This window comes from Haliotis cracherodii, unplaced genomic scaffold (genome assembly GCF_022045235.1).
Source record: "Haliotis cracherodii isolate W230 unplaced genomic scaffold, xgHalCrac1.p SCAF_10, whole genome shotgun sequence".
Classification (NCBI taxonomy): Eukaryota; Metazoa; Mollusca; class Gastropoda; order Lepetellida; family Haliotidae; genus Haliotis; species Haliotis cracherodii.
The window spans coordinates 28,101,753-28,121,311 of NW_027266265.1; the positions used below are offsets into that span (position 1 = coordinate 28,101,753).

Sequence of the window (19,559 nt, forward strand, 5' to 3'; positions counted from 1 at the left end):
CAGAGACTAGTTGAATAGTGTTTTTAAATATTTACCTTAAATACCCACATGTGTAAAAACTAGTGGGTAACAGAAATTTGAATACCCAGATAGAATTACCGATACCCAATGAATTTAAAATGCATGGGTAAAATACCCACAACACCGAAAGCTTATCTGGAGCTCTGCTTACATACAACTGTCTGTATTAAAGAAGGAACAGAGATGTGCTCGATATTTGATAAACTTTTAGTCGTACCTGGTACAAAAACGTTCCAGGTTATTGATTAACTGTTGGATTACACTATAACCAAGTTTATGATAAGTATTTCTTCATGCTCCCATGATCTGTTACAGGTGAATGAGAAGGGAGAGACACCGCTGCACAGAGCTTGTATAGAGGGCAATCTGAAGAAAGTCAGCACACTGTTAGAGAAGGTAGGTGAGGCTAATGTCACTGACGGCCACTTGCTTCTGTGAAGTGCTGGGTAATACTGTAGAGCTACAACATGTACAGACGTGGATCAGCCATCTCCAGATTAGGAATAAGGTCAACTTGTAGGTTAATTAGTTGTTACATTCCTTGAAAATGGGAAGCTTTTTATTTTTGTTATTGCTTTAGGTTGATCCAAATGATTTAAACATGTTAGACCAGGACTGTAGAAAAGTGTTTATCTGTTCACCCAAATCTGGGCTTTGTTCCTCCAAACTATCTGAGTGCAGCAATTATAGCAATTCCCATGACCAAACATAGACTAACCATAGTTGTAGCACTAAGATATTGTAAAACAAGGGCCTGCCTCACTCTTGGTACCTTCCTATATTTAATCATTCAACCTTTCATCAGTGCTTGACTCTTTGTGTAACCTGCAAGACAACTCGATGAGTTTCATGGCAAATAGAGGAACAGTATCCCACTTTTACCAATGTTTAAGGCAGAAAGCTTTTTCATGCAGGTAGTTTTATGGATACCCATTGTGGCTGAAACAGGAATGTGTTGTCTTAAAGATATGTGTGTGTTTAGGGCCATCCAGTGAACCCCCGGGACTACTGTGGCTGGATCCCCCTGCATGAGGCAGCCAATCATGATCACTACGAAGTGGTCAAGTGCCTCCTGGAGCATGGAGCTGCAGTCAACGACCGAGGCGGCAAGCACTGCGGTGGCATTACTCCGCTCATCGATGCAGCCAACTGTGGCAACACAGAGATCATGAAGATCCTGCTGCATCATGGGGCCAACGTACACAACAAGGACGATGATGTAGGTCTGCTGAGGCGCGAACACTAGTCATGATCTGGACACACTTTGACTGACATCTCATGCTGAAGCGCGAACACTAGTCATGATCTGGACACACTTTGACTGACATCTCATGCTGAGGCGTGAACACTAGTCATGATCTGGGCACACTTTGACTGACATCTCATGCTGAGGCGTGAACACTAGTCATGATCTGGGCACACTTTGACTGACATCTCATGCTGAGGCGCGAACACTAGTCACGATCTGGACACACTTTGACTGACCTCTCATGCTGAGGCGTGAACACTAGTCATGATCTGGGCACACTTTGACTGACATGTCATGCTGAGGCGTGAACACTAGTCATGATCTGGACACACTTTGACTGACATCTCATGCTGAGGCGCGAACACTAGTCATGATCTAGGCACACTTTGACTGACATCTCATGCTGAGGCGTGAACACTAGTCATGATCTGGGCACACTTTGACTGACATCTCATGCTGAGGCGCGAACACTAGTCATGATCTAGGCACACTTTGACTGACATCTCATGCTGAGGCGTGAACACTAGTCATGATCTGGACACACTTTGACTGACATCTCATGCTGAGGCGCGAACACTAGTCACGATCTGGACACACTTTGACTGACATCTCATGCTGAGGCGTGAACACTAGTCACGATCTGGGCACACTTTGACTGACATCTCATGCTGAGGCGTGAACACTAGTCATGATCTGGACACACTTTGACTGACATCTCATGCTGAGGCGCGAACACTAGTCATGATCTGGACACACTTTGACTGACATCTCATGCTGAGGCGTGAACACTAGTCATGATCTGGGCACACTTTGACTGACATCTCATGCTGAGGTGCCAACACTAGTCATGATCTGGGCACACTTTGACTGACATCTCATGCTGAGGTGCCAACACTAGTCACGATCTGGGCACACTTTGACTGACATCTCATGCTGAGGCGCGAACACTAGTCATGATCTGGGCACACTTTGACTGACATCTCATGCTGAGGTGCCAACTCTAGTCATGATCTGGGCACACTTTGACTGACATCTCATGCTGAGGTGCCAACACTAGTCATGATCTGGACACACTTTGACTGACATCTCATGCTGAGGCGTGAACACTAGTCATGATCTGGGCACACTTTGACTGACATCTCATGCTGAGGTGCCAACAGTAGTCATGATCTGGGCACACTTTGACTGACATCTCATGCTGAGGTGCCAACAGTAGTCATGATCTACGTGTGTTCATAGCTTTCGGCCATGGGAGCCGTGCCACTTTACACATGTCAGAGGGGTACTCGAAGTACGTGATCTAGACTACCAGTTGTCTGACTTTCATTTTTGTGGAAGCCTCGGTGGCTGAGTGGGTTAGATCGCTGACTTTGTCTGCTGGCGATTAGGTGCCTCACTCTGGCAGTGTGGGTACGAATCCCGGACGGGACTCAACCCAAAAAAGTACGAGAATCTGTACTTTGCTCAGAAAGTGTTATCCCAAATAGAACATTTGTTACATTTGACCACTTTCTAAATGGCATCGTGTGTTCATACTCACTTTATGGAGGCAAACACCTCATTTACTTACAACCCCTGCCACTTGTTTGCGATTTTTCCTTATACAAACCTTTATTGATATTAGGAGTTGGATGAATGTTAAACATCAATGCATCGTGACACATCATGGCTTGACACCTGTATTGTGTGGTAGATTGATGTATGGAGACAGTATGATATGTTACTTGCTTAGTGGTGTGTTACTGTTGTTGTGGCTGGTCATTTTATATTTCAGTACATCGCTGCATTTTTCAGTGTTTGACTGTTTGTGTGTTTCCTCAAGTAAAATTGGACTTTGGACTTACAGTTGTTAATTTTCATAAGCTTGTGTCATCTATCATTTTTTCCGTATCATGATGTTTAGTGCTTATTGCATAACAATGTTGTGTAACGTCTCAGCCCTAATGGATATAGAGCAGACCTGTACCAGAACATTATTCTTTCCCCTAGGGTCAAACAGCTCTAGACTGCCTGCGAGCGTGGTATCAACGTTGCGAGGACACACTAAGCCGAGAGGTGCAGTTGTCTTACTCCCACATAGAGGCCATGCTGTCAGGTGGGCTGAAAGGTGAGGGGAGATAACTCTAGCCTGCGTAGCATGGCACTTTCTGGCTACATGACACTGCTACTTTACATTGCTACATTACATTGCTACTTTACATTGCTACATTACATTGCTACTTTACATTGCTACATTACATTGCTACCTTTGATTGCTACATTACACTGTTACATTACATTGCTACTTTGCATTGCTACTTTACATTGCTACATTACATTGCTTCTTTACATTGCTACTTTACATTGCTACTTTACATTGCTACATTACATTGCTTCTTTACATTGCTACTTTACATTGCTTTGCTACTTTGCATTGCTACTTTACATTGCTACTTTACATTGCTACTTTACATTGCATTGCTACTTTACATTGCATTGCTACTTTACATTGCATTGCTACATTACATTACATTGCTTCTTTACATTGCTACTTTACATTGCATTGCTTCTTTACATTGCTTCTTTACATTGCTACTTTACATTGCTACTTTACATTACATTGCTACTTTACATTACATTGCTTCTTTACATTGCTACTTTACATTGCTTCTTTACATTGCTTCTTTACATTGCTTCTTTACATTGCTACTTTACATTGCTACATGGTCATGCCCATGACATCTGTGATGAAAATACTTCTGCCACTTATCGAAATTAGCGGATTTGCATCATTGCCTGCTTCACTAATAGACACCCGCCTCACATAATGTTATTCACTCAAAGTATCATCAGACATCATGTGTGTTCTCTTCATTCTTCACTTGATGAAATACAACACGTACGTAATAATAACAAACACTCGTGCTTCATGTGGATAACTGTTGACAGTTTATATACACACATGCTGTGAACAGGTTGTGTTTAGAAACATTATTTTCTCCAAAATTGGGATGAAAATCAAATAAATCAATTGATTGTGACCTTTTGTTTGTTCATAGCTTAACAGGAAACTGGCACCAATTGTACTTTTATCTGTGTATTTTTGTGGTATAATAACCTTTTGCATGTTAAAGTTTGGAGCCATGCCACATATGACATCCGTACCTTGTCAGCTTGCTGACAGGGTTAACCTCTTTGGTTGTGGACAAGCTGTCCGACCTCGGATCAGAAGGTCTGTTGTTCGAATCCCTTCACAGGATTCAGAAATGTTATGGCTGCTACATAAACAACATGGAAATAGGGTCAGTGTTGAACAACTATTCTGATACTTACCCACTCTCGCATTACAGGTGGTCAGATGCCAAGGTCGAACACGAGACCTTTAGACAGGTCACGACCTCCAGCTCTCCTTGACCTGTATGATGATGACAGCAGCAGAGAAAGTCAGACGTTACCAGAGGTCAAGGTCACAGTCAAGAGGAAAAGAACCTCCACTGGTGGCAGGTGAAACTGTTTTGTATTTGAAGCCTGACAGATATTTGTTGATTCTTACTTTCAGAATCCTTTGACTGGACTTTGAGTATTTCTTAGTTTCATCTACCTACTTCATTTTTCAGTAAATCCTCCCGTGCTGTGATTGCTTCAGACAGTGAAGAAGGAGGCAGGTTAGTCAAGCAGGGATTTCTTAGAATTCACATCTCGCTGTCTTTTGTTTCCCTTGTGTTATTTCAAAAAGAATACTCACTCTTTTATTTTGTCTGAAATGAAACGTAACGGATATGTGGGCACATGGGCAATCTCATTAAAAACAGATCTTAATTCTCGCTACCACTAAGATCTAAGGACATCTCATTACAGGTTATGTCAGAAGGACTTTCATCTGACCAATCGTTGCTTACCAGAACAGAAAAGTGACAGTCGTAAAGGTTAATATGGGGTATTCCAAATGACAGTACTGGCTGTACAACTGATTCTGTTAAAATCATGGGATAAACATTTGAAACGGAAGAGACTTTCCACAGCCCATGGGAAGTACTGCCATACATTCTTGGCATCTATCAGACATTCCAGATTTGATTTTCTTTGAATCGATATAGTTTGAAACTAGTGCTGTGAAGCTCAGAAAAGCTGCTTTCTGATTGGCTAGTGTTGAATTTTTGTTAGATCTTCATTGGTCGGTCAAACACTGCATATGGTCATTTTGATGTGACCTTTTATAGGATGTCCTAAGATCTAGTGAGCATTAGAGTAGTGAGCTCTAAAATCTGATTTTAATGAGGATTGGAGTAAGGCTGGCCCATTCATCTATGGTCCTGCAAATTGTCAAGGTCTGATCCTGGGTTAGAATCCTAGTGGCAGCCTGACTGATCCCTTGTTTGTCAACTCCATTAAAGGCAGGTGGCTTTCACCAAAGTGGTAAATGTCAAACACCAAATCTCTTTGGGGGTTTCCTTCCCCATGGAGCTGACACTCTGTGATATGACTGAAGTACTGTTTTAACAATATTAACTCAACTCTGTGAGATGACTGAAGTACTGTTTTAACAATGTTAACTCAACTCTGTGGTATGACTGAAGAACTGTTGTAACAATGTAACTCAACTCTGTGATATGACTGAAGTACTGTTTTAACAATGTTAACTCAACTCTGTGGTATGACTGAAGTACTGTTGTAACAATGTTAACTCAACTCTGTGGTATGACTGAAGTACTGTTTTAACAATGTTAACTCAACTCTGTGGTATGACTGAAGAACTGTTGTAACAATGTTAACTCAACTCTGTGATATGACTGAAGTACTGTTTTAACAATGTTAACTCAACTCTGTGGTATGACTGAAGAACTGTTGTAACAATGTTAACTCAACTCTGTGATATGACTGAAGTACTGTTTTAACAATGTTAACTCAACTTTGTGGTATGACTGAAGAACTGTTGTAACAATGTTAACTCAACTCTGTGATATGACTGAAGTACTGTTGTAACAATGTTAACTCAACTCTGTGGTATGACTGAAGAACTGTTGTAACAATGTTAACTCAACTCTGTGATATGACTGAAGAACTGTTGTAACAATGTAACTCAACTCTGTGATATGACTGAAGTACTGTTTTAACAATGTTAACTCAACTCTGTGGTATGACTGAAGTACTGTTGTAACAATGTTAACTCAACTCTGTGGTATGACTGAAGTACTGTTTTAACAATGTTAACTCAACTCTGTGGTATGACTGAAGAACTGTTGTAACAATGTTAACTCAACTCTGTGATATGACTGAAGTACTGTTTTAACAATGTTAACTCAACTCTGTGGTATGACTGAAGAACTGTTGTAACAATGTTAACTCAACTCTGTGATATGACTGAAGTACTGTTGTAACAATGTTAACTCAACTCTGTGGTATGACTGAAGAACTGTTGTAACAATGTTAACTCAACTCTGTGATATGACTGAAGAACTGTTGTAACAATGTTAACTCAACTCTGTGATATGACTGAAGTACTGTTTTAACAATGTTAACTCAACTCTGTGGTATGACTGAAGTACTGTTTTAACAATGTTAACTCAACTCTGTGAGATGACTGAAGTACTGTTTTAACAATGTTAACTCAACTCTGTGATATGACTGAAGTACTGTTTTAACAATGTTAACTCAACTCTGTGGTATGACTGAAGTACTTTTTAACAATGTTAACTCAACTCTGATGCTATGCCTTGTGGTGTACTAGTACTTGCAGCCTGTGTGTTTCAGTGATCAGGAAGTGTCTCTCCTGCCTGAGACAGACAGTCAGGATTTCTACCCTAATCCCCGCCTGGAGGACTTGGGTCCACACAGCAGTGCTACAGACAACTACCGCCATGCCATGTCCGGGATTGGCAGTGCATCACAAAGAGCTGCTGTCCGAGGATCAGTGTATGATAAATCTGCCACTCCCAAGACTCACACTGACTCAAGTGCTTTGTTAGATGCAGATCATTTTGTTGGAGATGATTGGCTTATCGATGACATTCAGCCTCAGAAAAGAAAGAAGTTGGATATTGGAGGAGTGTTTTCTACCTCTGGGTCACGGAAATCAACAGATTCAAAACGACAAAAATGTGATACATCCCGAAGGAAAAGTTTTGTGATTGATGATGATGTTGATGATGACAGTGGAGCCAGTGATAATAGAATGGAGGCAGCTCCATCAAACTTGGATGTGTTGAGTGTGGATGATTTTACGGAGGATTTTGTTATGTCAAGTTTTAGTGTCAATAGTGACAGTATTGTGCAAAGTCAGAGCTCAGCAAATCGATCAAAACTCTCAACCAAAACCAAGCCGAGGCAGATGAAGTTGACAAACTTTACAACTCAGGAAAACAGAAGCACACAAAGAAGCTTTTCCGGATTTCAGAGGGAAAATATTGATGAGTTTGGACCTTCTCAAAATGGGTTTTCAACAACGACCGATCATGAAGGCACTGGTCTTCCTCAATCTACACATCAGAACGAGACCTTGACCTCCACTGGGGTCATGAGACTCAAGGTCACTATTGATGGGCAGATGTTGTTGGTTCCGATTCCAGACATGTAGGTCAAATTCACGTATTTGGAATCAAAGGCATCAATATTGTAGATACAAGGCTTGCTGGAATTTGTCTGCCTTTTGTATGCAAACCAATAGGTGATGAGGCACAATCAAGGATAGCATATTAGAAAGGACCATTTATGGTCGTGAATCTTTTGACACGCTTATTTATTTGATTGGTCATGGTCAATTTTGAGGTCGTACCCTTTTTGAAATGTTTGTTTACAGGATTACTAAAGAAATACTTGCTGAATTGAACTTATTCCTACACTTCGGGGTAGGTGTAAAGGGACTGGACATCGACTGTTCTGAAGCTCTGTTTGTAAACAATGGCCGATAACTCCCGAGCTTTCTCTGCTCTGCTTGCCATAATCTATGACAGAATGTTCTGCTCCAGTGGAGGCTTATGGCGTGTCCGGACTTTTCTCTTGTTTGTACACAAACGCACTTACTTTGAAATAAGTACAGACAGCCTAATGCCAGACTTTTGGTGCGCTTTACATATTGTTGTGCATAATTATATAGACATACTAGAAGCAACTATGACAGTGAGGTGCATGGGGCTTCGATGACCTGATGTGGAGGATAAATACGCAAATGGAAATTGTATGTTTTAGGATATTTTCTGAATGAAAGTTATGTTTATCTATATAGAGATAATATTTGCTTAATTATATAGATATACTACAACTGCGACAGTGAGGTGCATGACAGTATAGCTTTACACATCAAAGTGACTGTATCACTAGCTCTCCGTGGGGCTTCGATGACCGGACGTGAAGGATAAATACACAAATGGAAATAGTATTTCACGTTTTAGGATATTTTCTCAATGAAACTACGAAAGTAGTGTGTAGACTCGTCCAAAATGAAGGGATGAAAAACACATGTAAGATTTGACAATTTGACAGAGGGTCTAGGCTGGCCGAACATATTTATGTTGTAATTTAGGCTCCATATACACTGGCTTCTAATCTAATCAAGCTGGCAGTTGATACTTTGTAACTCATCTGCACGAAAACCATACAAGCTTTCTCTTCAATTTGCCTCAAACAAATAACATAACTGAAGCCAGTTTACTCTGCCCAGGGCTTGCATTGTTGGCCTGCTGTGCGGAACTATATTGTTTTGGTTTGCATGTCAAATCAGTCAAATCAGGCATGTGACGTCACACTCGGGAATTATTTCATGCATGATTTAAAAACATACAGAACCATGGACGCTCTGTCCCTTTAAGTGATATCCATATACCGGGATACGTAGATCACTGTAGAGTTGCATCCTGTTTACATGCTTTTGTTTGCAGATACATTGTATGAAAATATTGATTGATTGCTTTCACTGTAGCAATCAGAGCATCTCATGGCTGGCCCAGGATGTCTCTCGACGGTATGAGAAGATTCACCAGAAGAAACCTCTGGTGACACTGAGGACTCGTGATGGTGCCATCCTGTCCCCAGACGATGTTGTGTGTATGGTCCTCAGTAACAATGAAGTGGTAAGTCCTTAGAAATCGCAATTAGTAGACATGTGTCTTGTTTGGTGGCAGGTTAACATGGTTAAGGGAATGAGACTATTGTTTCTGCTTAGTCAGGATTCTGTTATTCAATTTTCATTGAAATGTACCCTTATATATCCCTTTTATACAGTTAAGAAGTAAAACTAGAACAAGTGGAGATTAAATACTTAATTCAAAACTTAATTGCTCAATAAATTGTTCATTGCTAAAAAGATGTTGTATAGGACAATGAGCATGACCAGTGGCAGTGTGGACTTAGGTGGGAGCTGATTAATCTGTTTCAGTAAAGTAGCTCCAGGAACTCAGAAAACTTATTTTGTTATCTGCGATTTTTCTCTAAAGTATTCTAGATTTCCCGAATGCAAAAATGATAGATAAAAAAGGATCCAGACAGAGGCAACAGGGAGTCTAATTATAGCCAATTTATGTGAATTGTCATGAAAGTACTGTGAGGTGTTCTATGTTGTAACACTGTGAGGTATTCTCTGGCTTAACACTATGAGGTGTTCTATGGTGTAACACTGTGAGGTATTCTCTGGCTTAACACTATGAGGTATTCTATGGTGTAACACTATGAGGTATTCTATGGTGTAACACTGAGTTGTTCTATGGTGTAACACTGTTTGGTGTTCTATGATGTTACACTGAGGTGTTCTATGGTGTAACACTGTGAGGTATTCTATTGTGTAACACTGAGTTGTTCTATGGTGTAACACTGAGGTATTCTATTGTGTAACACTGAGTTGTTCTATGGTGTAACACTGTGAGGTATTCTATGGTGTAACACTGAGTTGTTCTATGGTGTAACACTATGAGGTATTCTATTGTGTAACACTGAGGTATTCTATGGTGTAACACTGTGGGGTATTCTATGGTGTAACACTATGAGGTTTTCTATGGTGTAACACTGTGGGGTATTCTATTGTGTAACACTGAGTTGTTCTATGGTGTAACACTATGAGGTATTCTATGGTGTAACACTGAGGTGTTCTATGGTGTAACACTGTGGGGTATTCTATGGTGTAACACTGATGTATTCTATGGTGTAACACTGAGTTGTTCAATGGTGTAACACTATGAGGTATTCTATTGTGTAACACTGTGAGGTATTCTATGGTGTAACACTGAGGTGTTCTATGGTGTAACACTGTGGGGTATTCTATGGTGTAACACTGAGGTGTTCTATGGTGTAACACTGAGTTGTTCTATGGTGTAACACTATGAGGTATTCTATGGTGTAACACTGAGGTGTTCTATGGTGTAACACTGTGGGGTATTCTATGGTGTAACACTGAGGTATTCTATGGTGTAACACTGAGGTATTCTATGGTGTAACACTGAGTTGTTCTATGGTGTAACACTATGAGTTGTTCTATGGTGTAACACTGAGTTGTTCTATGGTGTAACACTATGAGGTATTCTATTGTGTAACACTGAGTTGTTCTATGGTGTAACACTATGAGGTATTCTATGGTGTAACACTGAGGTATTCTATGGTATAACACTGGGGTATTCTATGGTGTAACACTATGAGGTTTTCTATGGTGTAACACTGTGAGGTATTCTATTGTGTAACACTGAGTTGTTCTATGGTGTAACACTATGAGGTATTCTATGGTGTAACACTGAGGTGTTCTATGGTGTAACACTGTGGGGTATTCTATGGTGTAACACTATGAGGTTTTCTATGGTGTAACACTGTGGGGTATTCTATTGTGTAACACTGAGTTGTTCTTTGGTGTAACACTGTGGGGTATTCTATTGTGTAACACTGAGTTCTATGGTGTAACACTGAGTTGTTCTATGGTGTAACACTGAGTTGTTCTATGGTGTAACACTGTGGGGTATTCTATGGTGTAACACTGAGTTGTTCTATGGTGTAACACTGTGGGGTATTCTATGGTGTAACACTGAGTTGTTCTATGGTGTAACACTGTGGGGTATTCTATGGTGTAACACTGAGTTGTTCTATGGTGTAACACTGGGGTATTCTATGGTGTAACACTGAGTTGTTCGATGGTGTAACACTATGAGGTATTCTATGGTGTAACACTGTGATGTGTTCTATTGTGTAACACTGAGTTGTTCTATGGTGTAACACTGTGGGGTATTCTATGGTGTAACACTGAGTTGTTCTATGGTGTAACACTGTGGGGTATTCTATGGTGTAACACTGAGTTGTTCGATGGTGTAACACTATGAGGTATTCTATGGTGTAACACTGTGATGTGTTCTATTGTGTAACACTGAGTTGTTCTATGGTGTAACACTGTGGGGTATTCTATGGTGTAACACTGAGTTGTTCTATGGTGTAACACTGTGATGTGTTCTATTGTGTAACACTGAGTTGTTCTATGGTGTAACACTGTGAGGTATTCTATGGTGTAACACTGAGTTGTTCTATGGTGTAACACTCAGGTATTCTATGGTGTAACACTGATGTATTCTATGGTGTAACACTGATGTATTCTATGGTGTAACACTGTGAGGTATTCTATGGTGTAACACTGAGTTGTTCTATGGTGTAACACTGAGGTGTTCTATGGTGTAACACTGTGGGGTGTGTGCAGGTGGATGCCGTGGTCGACAGCTGGGACATGCAACCGCTGCATGACAGATACAGACAGGCCTGCCGACTGACCCGTGCAGGTAGGAGTACACCAGTCAACATTATATCTCTCCAGAAAAAACAAGCTTCAGTTAACAGAAGGGGTTTTAAGTTTTTGATTGCCCAAATGTTTCTATTAAAGACTGTATGGAGTTATATTTCTGATGGTCACATTATTCATATATTTTAGGTATTTGTTGGCAAAACTATTTAGGTTGAGCGCAACACAAATATTACTCTTAGATAAAATGTGATGTATGGATTTGGAAACTGTCAAGCTAAGAAAGTGTTTGATTATAAGATCCTGAGAAGTTGAGTAATTATTTGTCGGACTGAAAGTCTACTGTATCGTTTTCTTCCAGTGGAGTATCGGAACATTGTTAGCCTGCTGCAATCATGTGACAGCACAGGCTGCCTATCCCTACGGAATCTGGCGTTGAGGTCCAACCAGATCCATCCGGTATGTCGCGCCCTGGAGGGACAGAATAACATGAAGCACCTTGACCTGCAGAGTAAGTCCACAACTTGACTTGTAGAGTAAGTCCACACCTTGCCCTGTAGAGTAAGTCCACAACTTGACTTGTAGAGTAAGTCCTCTCCTTGACCTACAGAGTAAGTCAACACCTTGACTTGTAGAGTTAGTCCACAACTTGACTTGTAGAGTAAGTCCACACCTTGCCCTGTAGAGTAAGTCCACACCTTGCCCTGTAGAGTAAGTCCACAACTTGACCTACAGAGTAAGTCCACACCTTGCCCTGTAGAGTAAGTCCACAACTTGACCTACAGAGTAAGTCCACACCTTGCCCTGTAGAGTAAGTCCACAACTTGACTTGTAGAGTAAGTCCTCACCTTGACCTACAGAGTAAGTCCACACCTTGACTTGTAGAGTAAGTCCACAACTTGACTTGTAGAGTAAGTCCACAACTTGACTTGTAGAGTAAGTCCACACCTTGCCCTGTAGAGTAAGTCCACACCTTGACCTACAGAGTAAGTCCACACCTTGACTTGTAGAGTAAGTCCACAACTTGACTTGTAGAGTAAGTCCACACCTTGACCTACAGAGTAAGTCAACGCCTTGACTTGTAGAGTAAGTCCACAACTTGACTTGTAGAGTAAGTCAACACCTTGACTTGTAGAGTAAGTCAACACCTTGATTTGTAGAGTAAGTCAACACCTTGAGCCACAGAGTAAGTCAACACCTTGACTTGTAGAGTTAGTCCACAACTTGACTTGTAGAGTAAGTCCACACCTTGACCTACAGAGTAAGTCAACACCTTGACTTGTAGAGTAAGTCCTCACCTTGCCCTGCAGAGTACATCCACATCTTGACCTGTAGAGTAAGTCCATACCTTGACCTACAGAGTAAGTCCACACCATGACCTACAGAGTAAGTCCACACCTTGACCTGCAGAGTATGTCCACACCATGACACCTTGACCTGCAGAGTATGTCCACACCATGACACCTTGACCTGCAGAGTATGTCCACACCATGACACCTTGACCTGCAGAGTAAGGCCACACCATGACACCTTGACCTGCAGAGTATGTCTACACCATGGGAAGCCAGTCAGGGTAGATTCGATACATTTCTATACATATCAAAACATTATATAACTGTGATAACATGTCCTTTATCATATAATGAAGTATGTACATAGGAATGTCAATGTCTGAAACGTCTGGAAGGGGTTATTGGTGTTACAGAAACTGTTTATCAAATTATTCTAAACATCTACAGTGCAAGATATATCTGTCCAAACAGAACAATTTGCTCCACAATAATGCCAGACTGACTGTCCACAGTCTGTCACAAAAGTCAAGTGTCTCATTTAATTTTGCTGTATCTAGTTATTAGGTTGACAAAGACCTATGTATCAGTCCTTCACAGATCCAAACACTCTATTATTCCTAACGGATGAGCAAGTACATATCATCTTGCCTTGATGGTGTAGATTGTCCACAACTTGACTTGTAGAGTAAGTCCACAACTTGACTTGTAGAGTAAGTCCACACCTTGCCCTGTAGAGTAAGTCCACACCTTGACCTACAGAGTAAGTCCACACCTTGACTTGTAGAGTAAGTCCACAACTTGACTTGTAGAGTAAGTCCACACCTTGACCTACAGAGTAAGTCAACACCTTGACTTGTAGAGTAAGTCCACAACTTGACTTGTAGAGTAAGTCCACACCTTGACCTACAGAGTAAGTCAACACCTTGACTTGTAGAGTCACAATAATGCCAGACTGACTGTCCACAGTCTGTCACAAAAGTCAAGTGTCTCATTTAATTTTGCTGTATCTAGTTATTAGGTTGACAAAGACCTATGTATCAGTCCTTCACAGATCCAAACACTCTATTATTCCTAACGGATGAGCAAGTACATATCATCTTGCCTTGATGGTGTAGATTGTCCACAACTTGACTTGTAGAGTAAGTCCACAACTTGACTTGTAGAGTAAGTCCACACCTTGCCCTGTAGAGTAAGTCCACACCTTGACCTACAGAGTAAGTCCACACCTTGACTTGTAGAGTAAGTCCACAACTTGACTTGTAGAGTAAGTCCACACCTTGACCTACAGAGTAAGTCAACACCTTGACTTGTAGAGTAAGTCCACAACTTGACTTGTAGAGTAAGTCCACACCTTGACCTACAGAGTAAGTCAACACCTTGACTTGTAGAGTCACAATAATGCCAGACTGACTGTCCACAGTCTGTCACAAAAGTCAAGTGTCTCATTTAATTTTGCTGTATCTAGTTATTAGGTTGACAAAGACCTATGTATCAGTCCTTCACAGATCCAAACACTCTATTATTCCTAACGGATGAGCAAGTACATATCATCTTGCCTTTGATGGTGTAGATTGTGATTTCCTGTCACTGGGGCTTGCATGGTTCACACTAGTAATTTCCATCCTTGGCATCAAGGTGTTTTGAATGAAAGTATACACAAATCTCATTGTAGGTAATCGTCTTGGTGACAATGGAATGTCCGTGCTGTCGAGGTCTGTGTGTTCCCTCCCTGGTCTTACATATCTCAATGTGTGTGGGAATGACATCACAACAGTTGGGTTGAAGAGCTTCACTGACACACTGCAGGCAGGCCAACAGTCAGGCAGTAGGCCTCTACAGGTAGGTCCAAACTTAATGGATGACATAGTGAGTACTGAGGTTTATTATATAATTAGGTCTCCAATGTTGCAACCAGAAACACAGTGACACATATTTCCAGTTTTGAATGGTGGACTAGTTTTCATTTATTTTTTTAACTTATTTTATCTCACACTATACATCTCTTCTTTCTTCACATCCGAACACATCCCAGCAATGGTCATGCACTGTACTCCTGTGCATAGCAATCTACATGATCTGATCACATGCTTACCCCTTCCACATCATTTTCCTGGTCATCGCCACACTGTGGAGACATGTATGATCAGTGTTAGAGACTACATTTCGGTTTTCCTACCTACAAATACAATCCACATCAAGGGAAATGGGTAAGAAGGATCCTCTACGCCCAGCCTGCTTAGAATGCCAACATGTTTTCCTCAGTCCGACACATACAAGTTGTGTAATGATTGTCAGGGCAAGTGCACTGCAGACAAGCAGTGTTCTGAATGCCAACATCGTACGAACGTATCCTTTAATTTGTATCTGCACAAGTGTCACCCCCGAGAAGTTGACAGCCGTTCTAAACCACAGGATTCTAAGCTAAACCTAAAGCTTCATCTTTCAAGTCGAAGAAGGCCAGCAGACCACGTGTCCCCTCCACCATTACAGTGGATGCGTTTACGTTTGACAGATGCCGCTGCTGCTAAAACTGGGTCCCCTGCTACATCGACAGCAACGGCTTCCACGAATGTACGCCTGGTTCTCTCTGTCGATCCTTCCGCCACTGCCACTCCCTGACCTGGGGTACTGACTGCTGATGATCGCTCCTCTTCACCTAAAGCCCATTGCTCTCCTTCGGCGACAGTGACAACCATAGATTCCACTCCAACTGATTGTCATAGTTTGTTTCAAATACAGTTCATGAGAGTAAGGATCAGTCCCGCTCCTCATCCATGCATTAACGCTCCAATTAAGATCGATCCTGTGTTTGCTGCTCTAAAGACCGCTCACCTAAGGCTCGACTTTCGAATGATCAGTGTACAGATTCGACTGGTCGCTCTCTGAATCAGCACTCTCAAGATCGACGTTCCAAGGATTGACTTTCCCAGGATCCACGTTCAGGTTCGACTGATCGGGATCAATATTCTCACGATCAGTACTCTCATCGTTCTAGTTCGGTTGATCGCTCTCCGGGTCGGTGCTCTAACAATCAGCTGGCTACAGATCGATGAGCACTCAACCAAATCGTCACATTCTACTGCTTGTCTGGACTCCGCAGATGATCTCACTCGGATTCGGTTCACCATGCCTCCAGTTGCTCCCCGTCCTCCAGTTATGCAGAATACTATCATCGTCCGGATAGGTCACATTCTTGTGATTATCGCTATTGCCAAAAGTGACTGGGATTCCTCTCTATTTGGCGCTTATAATCATCCACAGCTATTCGTACAGATCACCATTCCCAGAGTCGCTCCTGATCTGCTTCTCCGCTTCCGGTTCGGGTTCCTCCTTCTTTTCGGGGCTGGCCCCTAATGTGACGCTCCTCCACCAGCGCAGCTCCTCCTTACCTCACTATGCATGGGAGCACAGTGTGTGACCCATTTGTTTGGGTAGTGACTATAGTGATGCTGGGATGTGTTTGTGTGAATTGTTTTTTAGATGCTGGAAACTTTGTTCATCCCGTTAGTCACCTCATACGACAAGCATAGTCGCCTTTTACGATAAGCATGGGTTGCTGAAGACCTATTCTACCCAGGATCTTCACGGGTCAGGGAATGTAATTCTTGCATTTCTTCACAGATTCTACACAGATAGTAATTGTGACAAAACCATTCATGAGCATGCCATAATCTGATCAGTGCATTATTCATATCTATTTCAGTCACTTGTAACTTTGGTCTACTCTCACAACTCCATGGGAGATAACTCTACCAACTATTTGGCAACCCTACTGAGTTGTCTCCCTTCTCTCACTGACCTCTCTGTGTCAGCTTGCCAACTGACAGCGAAGTTCTTCTCTCAGCACAGACTGGCACTTGCAGATGCCATGCAAGGTGGGTGCATTCTCAATTTGCGTAATGATATATTCTTTTTCTGGCATGCCAATTAATATATATCATGATATGTTAACATGACAAAGATATTGAGACAGAACAGATTTCATGTTGATTAATTATATTTTCAGCCTCAAATCTGCAGAAACTGGACGTGTCCCACAACCGACTTGGATCCCTCGGCCTGGAGCAGCTGCTGAAGTGCCTGAATCACCGGCGGATGACAACTCTCAACCTGTCCGAGACACACGCCGGGACCAGCGTCAGCCATCTCACACTTCATCTGCAGCAGTATCTTACTCAGGTAGACTGCAAGGCTTTCATTTCATAAGTTCACAATTTCTGGGAACAAAAATTAGAGAATAACAATCAAGCTGCAAGGAATGTAAGATAATCTGTCCCCAATGAAGGATTCTTGTAAACCTTACCCTTGGCGAGGAACTGACAGCATTCTTTAATGAGGGGCATCTAATAAGTAATTCTGAGTTGGTTGTTCTATATATAACCTGATAATCTGAAGTTAACCTATTGATTAAATGATCGAATGCTGTCAGTTTGTGATGTCAGGTACAGTGGAGAAAGATGTCAGATATTGTTCTCAACTATAGAGCCGTATGACATTATGTCATTTCAACTGATCAATCAGCATTGGGAATTGCTAAATTGCACATGTGCAAATATCGGAAATTTATCTTTCTGTCCTTGTGGCTGTTATGTGAACAGTTTGTATCTAATTGTTTTGTTTCAGGATGGGTGTATTCTGGAGGATCTTCATCTATCTGCCTGCCACTTCACATCAGATGATGGTTACTTTGTTACCAGGTGATTGGACAATACCATATGTAAAACAACTTGACATTTCTTCATAAGACACATGGCATGTGTTATACCTAAACATTACTTCAAATATTTCAGTCTCAAAATGATATGTTTAGTTATCTGCAAGTGCATTGGGAAGTTGTGGTTTAAATAACTGATAGATACTCTTTTGAAAGAAAGTGTTGTTCAAAGGTTTATGAAGGTGGTGGCCCTACATTAGGATGACAGACATTGAATGTGTAGAGAGGGATAATGTTGCATGATTTGGCCCAGGCCCTGTAGTAGCACCCTGTATGAAACTCCTAGATTAACTGAATCATACCATTTGAGCAAACAGGCAAGGTGGGTTTGTTATTGTTTGAATCAGACTTGCTAGGACTGCTATCGGAAGTTGGTCTGTGGGTATTTGATCTCACAAGGATAAATAGTTATTCATAAGTCAGTCCATGTTTCAGAGTGCCATCACTGTACAAGGGTCTGAAGAGGCTGGACATCTCCTGTAACACAAAGGTGGATAACAGTGTTATACAGGAACTCCTTCAAGAGTCTGGGAAAAATAACTGCTCCCTCGAGGAGGTGCTTGCTCAGGGCTGTGCAATAAAGTCTCCCTTAGATTCCAATTTTCTGGATGCTGTCAATGACAAGCTGAGCAACACACTGCATCCTCTCCGAGGACTCGTCTTCACTTGCTCCCATCTTGATAAGGTGGATGTAGAATGTCTTCATCAGATCTGGTTGGACCGGTGGAAGGAACTGGCTAATATCGACATCACAGGGGAATATGTCAGACTTGGTGTCCTAGACAGCTCCTAGTGGATTTCACCTTCAGAAGTGTGCTGGCATCAGGACTGAAAGTTATGAAATGTTCCACCGCTGTCCAAAGTGTGGTAACGGATGAGATATGGTCAGTGAGGTTAAGACAGAGGAATATGCTTACACTTAATGCTGAAGTGCCTCCTAAAACTACAAGGTAAAAATCTGGTGTTTCCAGAACAGAATAAGGATACAGTGGATTGGTTTTGGATATGTGAACCAGTTGGTCGACCAACCCTCAACTGTTACCAGTTCTAACATTGTGAATTACCGGAAATTGTGTTCACAGTATTTATGACTGGTTTCTGTTTATTTTGATGGATTGAGCAACATGGCTGTATTATTGATGACTCTGATATAAGCCACAATTTGAATGCAATTCCTTAATTCCATTTTCTCAACCTGTGTTCACTATTGTTGGAATATTTGTCAACTTTGTCAGGCATAATGGTTGTGCTAAAAGCACAGTGATGGGTACTGGTTGTGACTTTTAATATTTATAAGGATAATCGGGTCAATCATTAATAGATATTTGAATTCATTTCTTACAATGAGGCTTAAATTAAAAGGTGAGTGCAGTGGTTACCACTCCACTTCAGATTGGGAGGAAGTGCCTGTGCTTACTGAGAACATATATAAATTAAATAACATTCACTGACTTACTTCCTTATTGAATCATGTCAGTTTGACAAGCTATGTAAGAAATTGCATTGTTATGACAACAAGTTCTGCTAAGACAACCTTTAAGTCTAGTGTCAGTGTTCGCTTTGGGAGTCGGCCCCATTCCACAGAGTGATCTCGCTGTCATTGTTCAC

General features: G+C 41.4%; 1 protein-coding gene across 1 annotated transcript in view; it reads left to right on the top strand.

The window, feature by feature from the left end:
- The window catches only part of LOC139448504 (tonsoku-like protein), a 31,451-nt gene extending 12,110 nt beyond the window's left edge, over nucleotides 1-19,341 (top strand). The window contains exons 12-25 of the mRNA XM_071230067.1: nucleotides 337-417; nucleotides 1,004-1,240; nucleotides 3,260-3,377; nucleotides 4,600-4,753; nucleotides 4,867-4,914; nucleotides 7,001-7,819; nucleotides 9,165-9,315; nucleotides 11,907-11,985; nucleotides 12,307-12,456; nucleotides 14,910-15,076; nucleotides 16,941-17,112; nucleotides 17,244-17,416; nucleotides 17,861-17,934; nucleotides 18,387-19,341. Of these exons, the coding sequence (XP_071086168.1) occupies nucleotides 337-417; nucleotides 1,004-1,240; nucleotides 3,260-3,377; nucleotides 4,600-4,753; nucleotides 4,867-4,914; nucleotides 7,001-7,819; nucleotides 9,165-9,315; nucleotides 11,907-11,985; nucleotides 12,307-12,456; nucleotides 14,910-15,076; nucleotides 16,941-17,112; nucleotides 17,244-17,416; nucleotides 17,861-17,934; nucleotides 18,387-18,744 (2,781 nt within the window). The 3' untranslated portion in view covers nucleotides 18,745-19,341. The remainder of the gene's footprint in view (nucleotides 1-336; nucleotides 418-1,003; nucleotides 1,241-3,259; nucleotides 3,378-4,599; nucleotides 4,754-4,866; nucleotides 4,915-7,000; nucleotides 7,820-9,164; nucleotides 9,316-11,906; nucleotides 11,986-12,306; nucleotides 12,457-14,909; nucleotides 15,077-16,940; nucleotides 17,113-17,243; nucleotides 17,417-17,860; nucleotides 17,935-18,386) is intronic.
- Nucleotides 19,342-19,559: the final 218 nt, after the last annotated feature.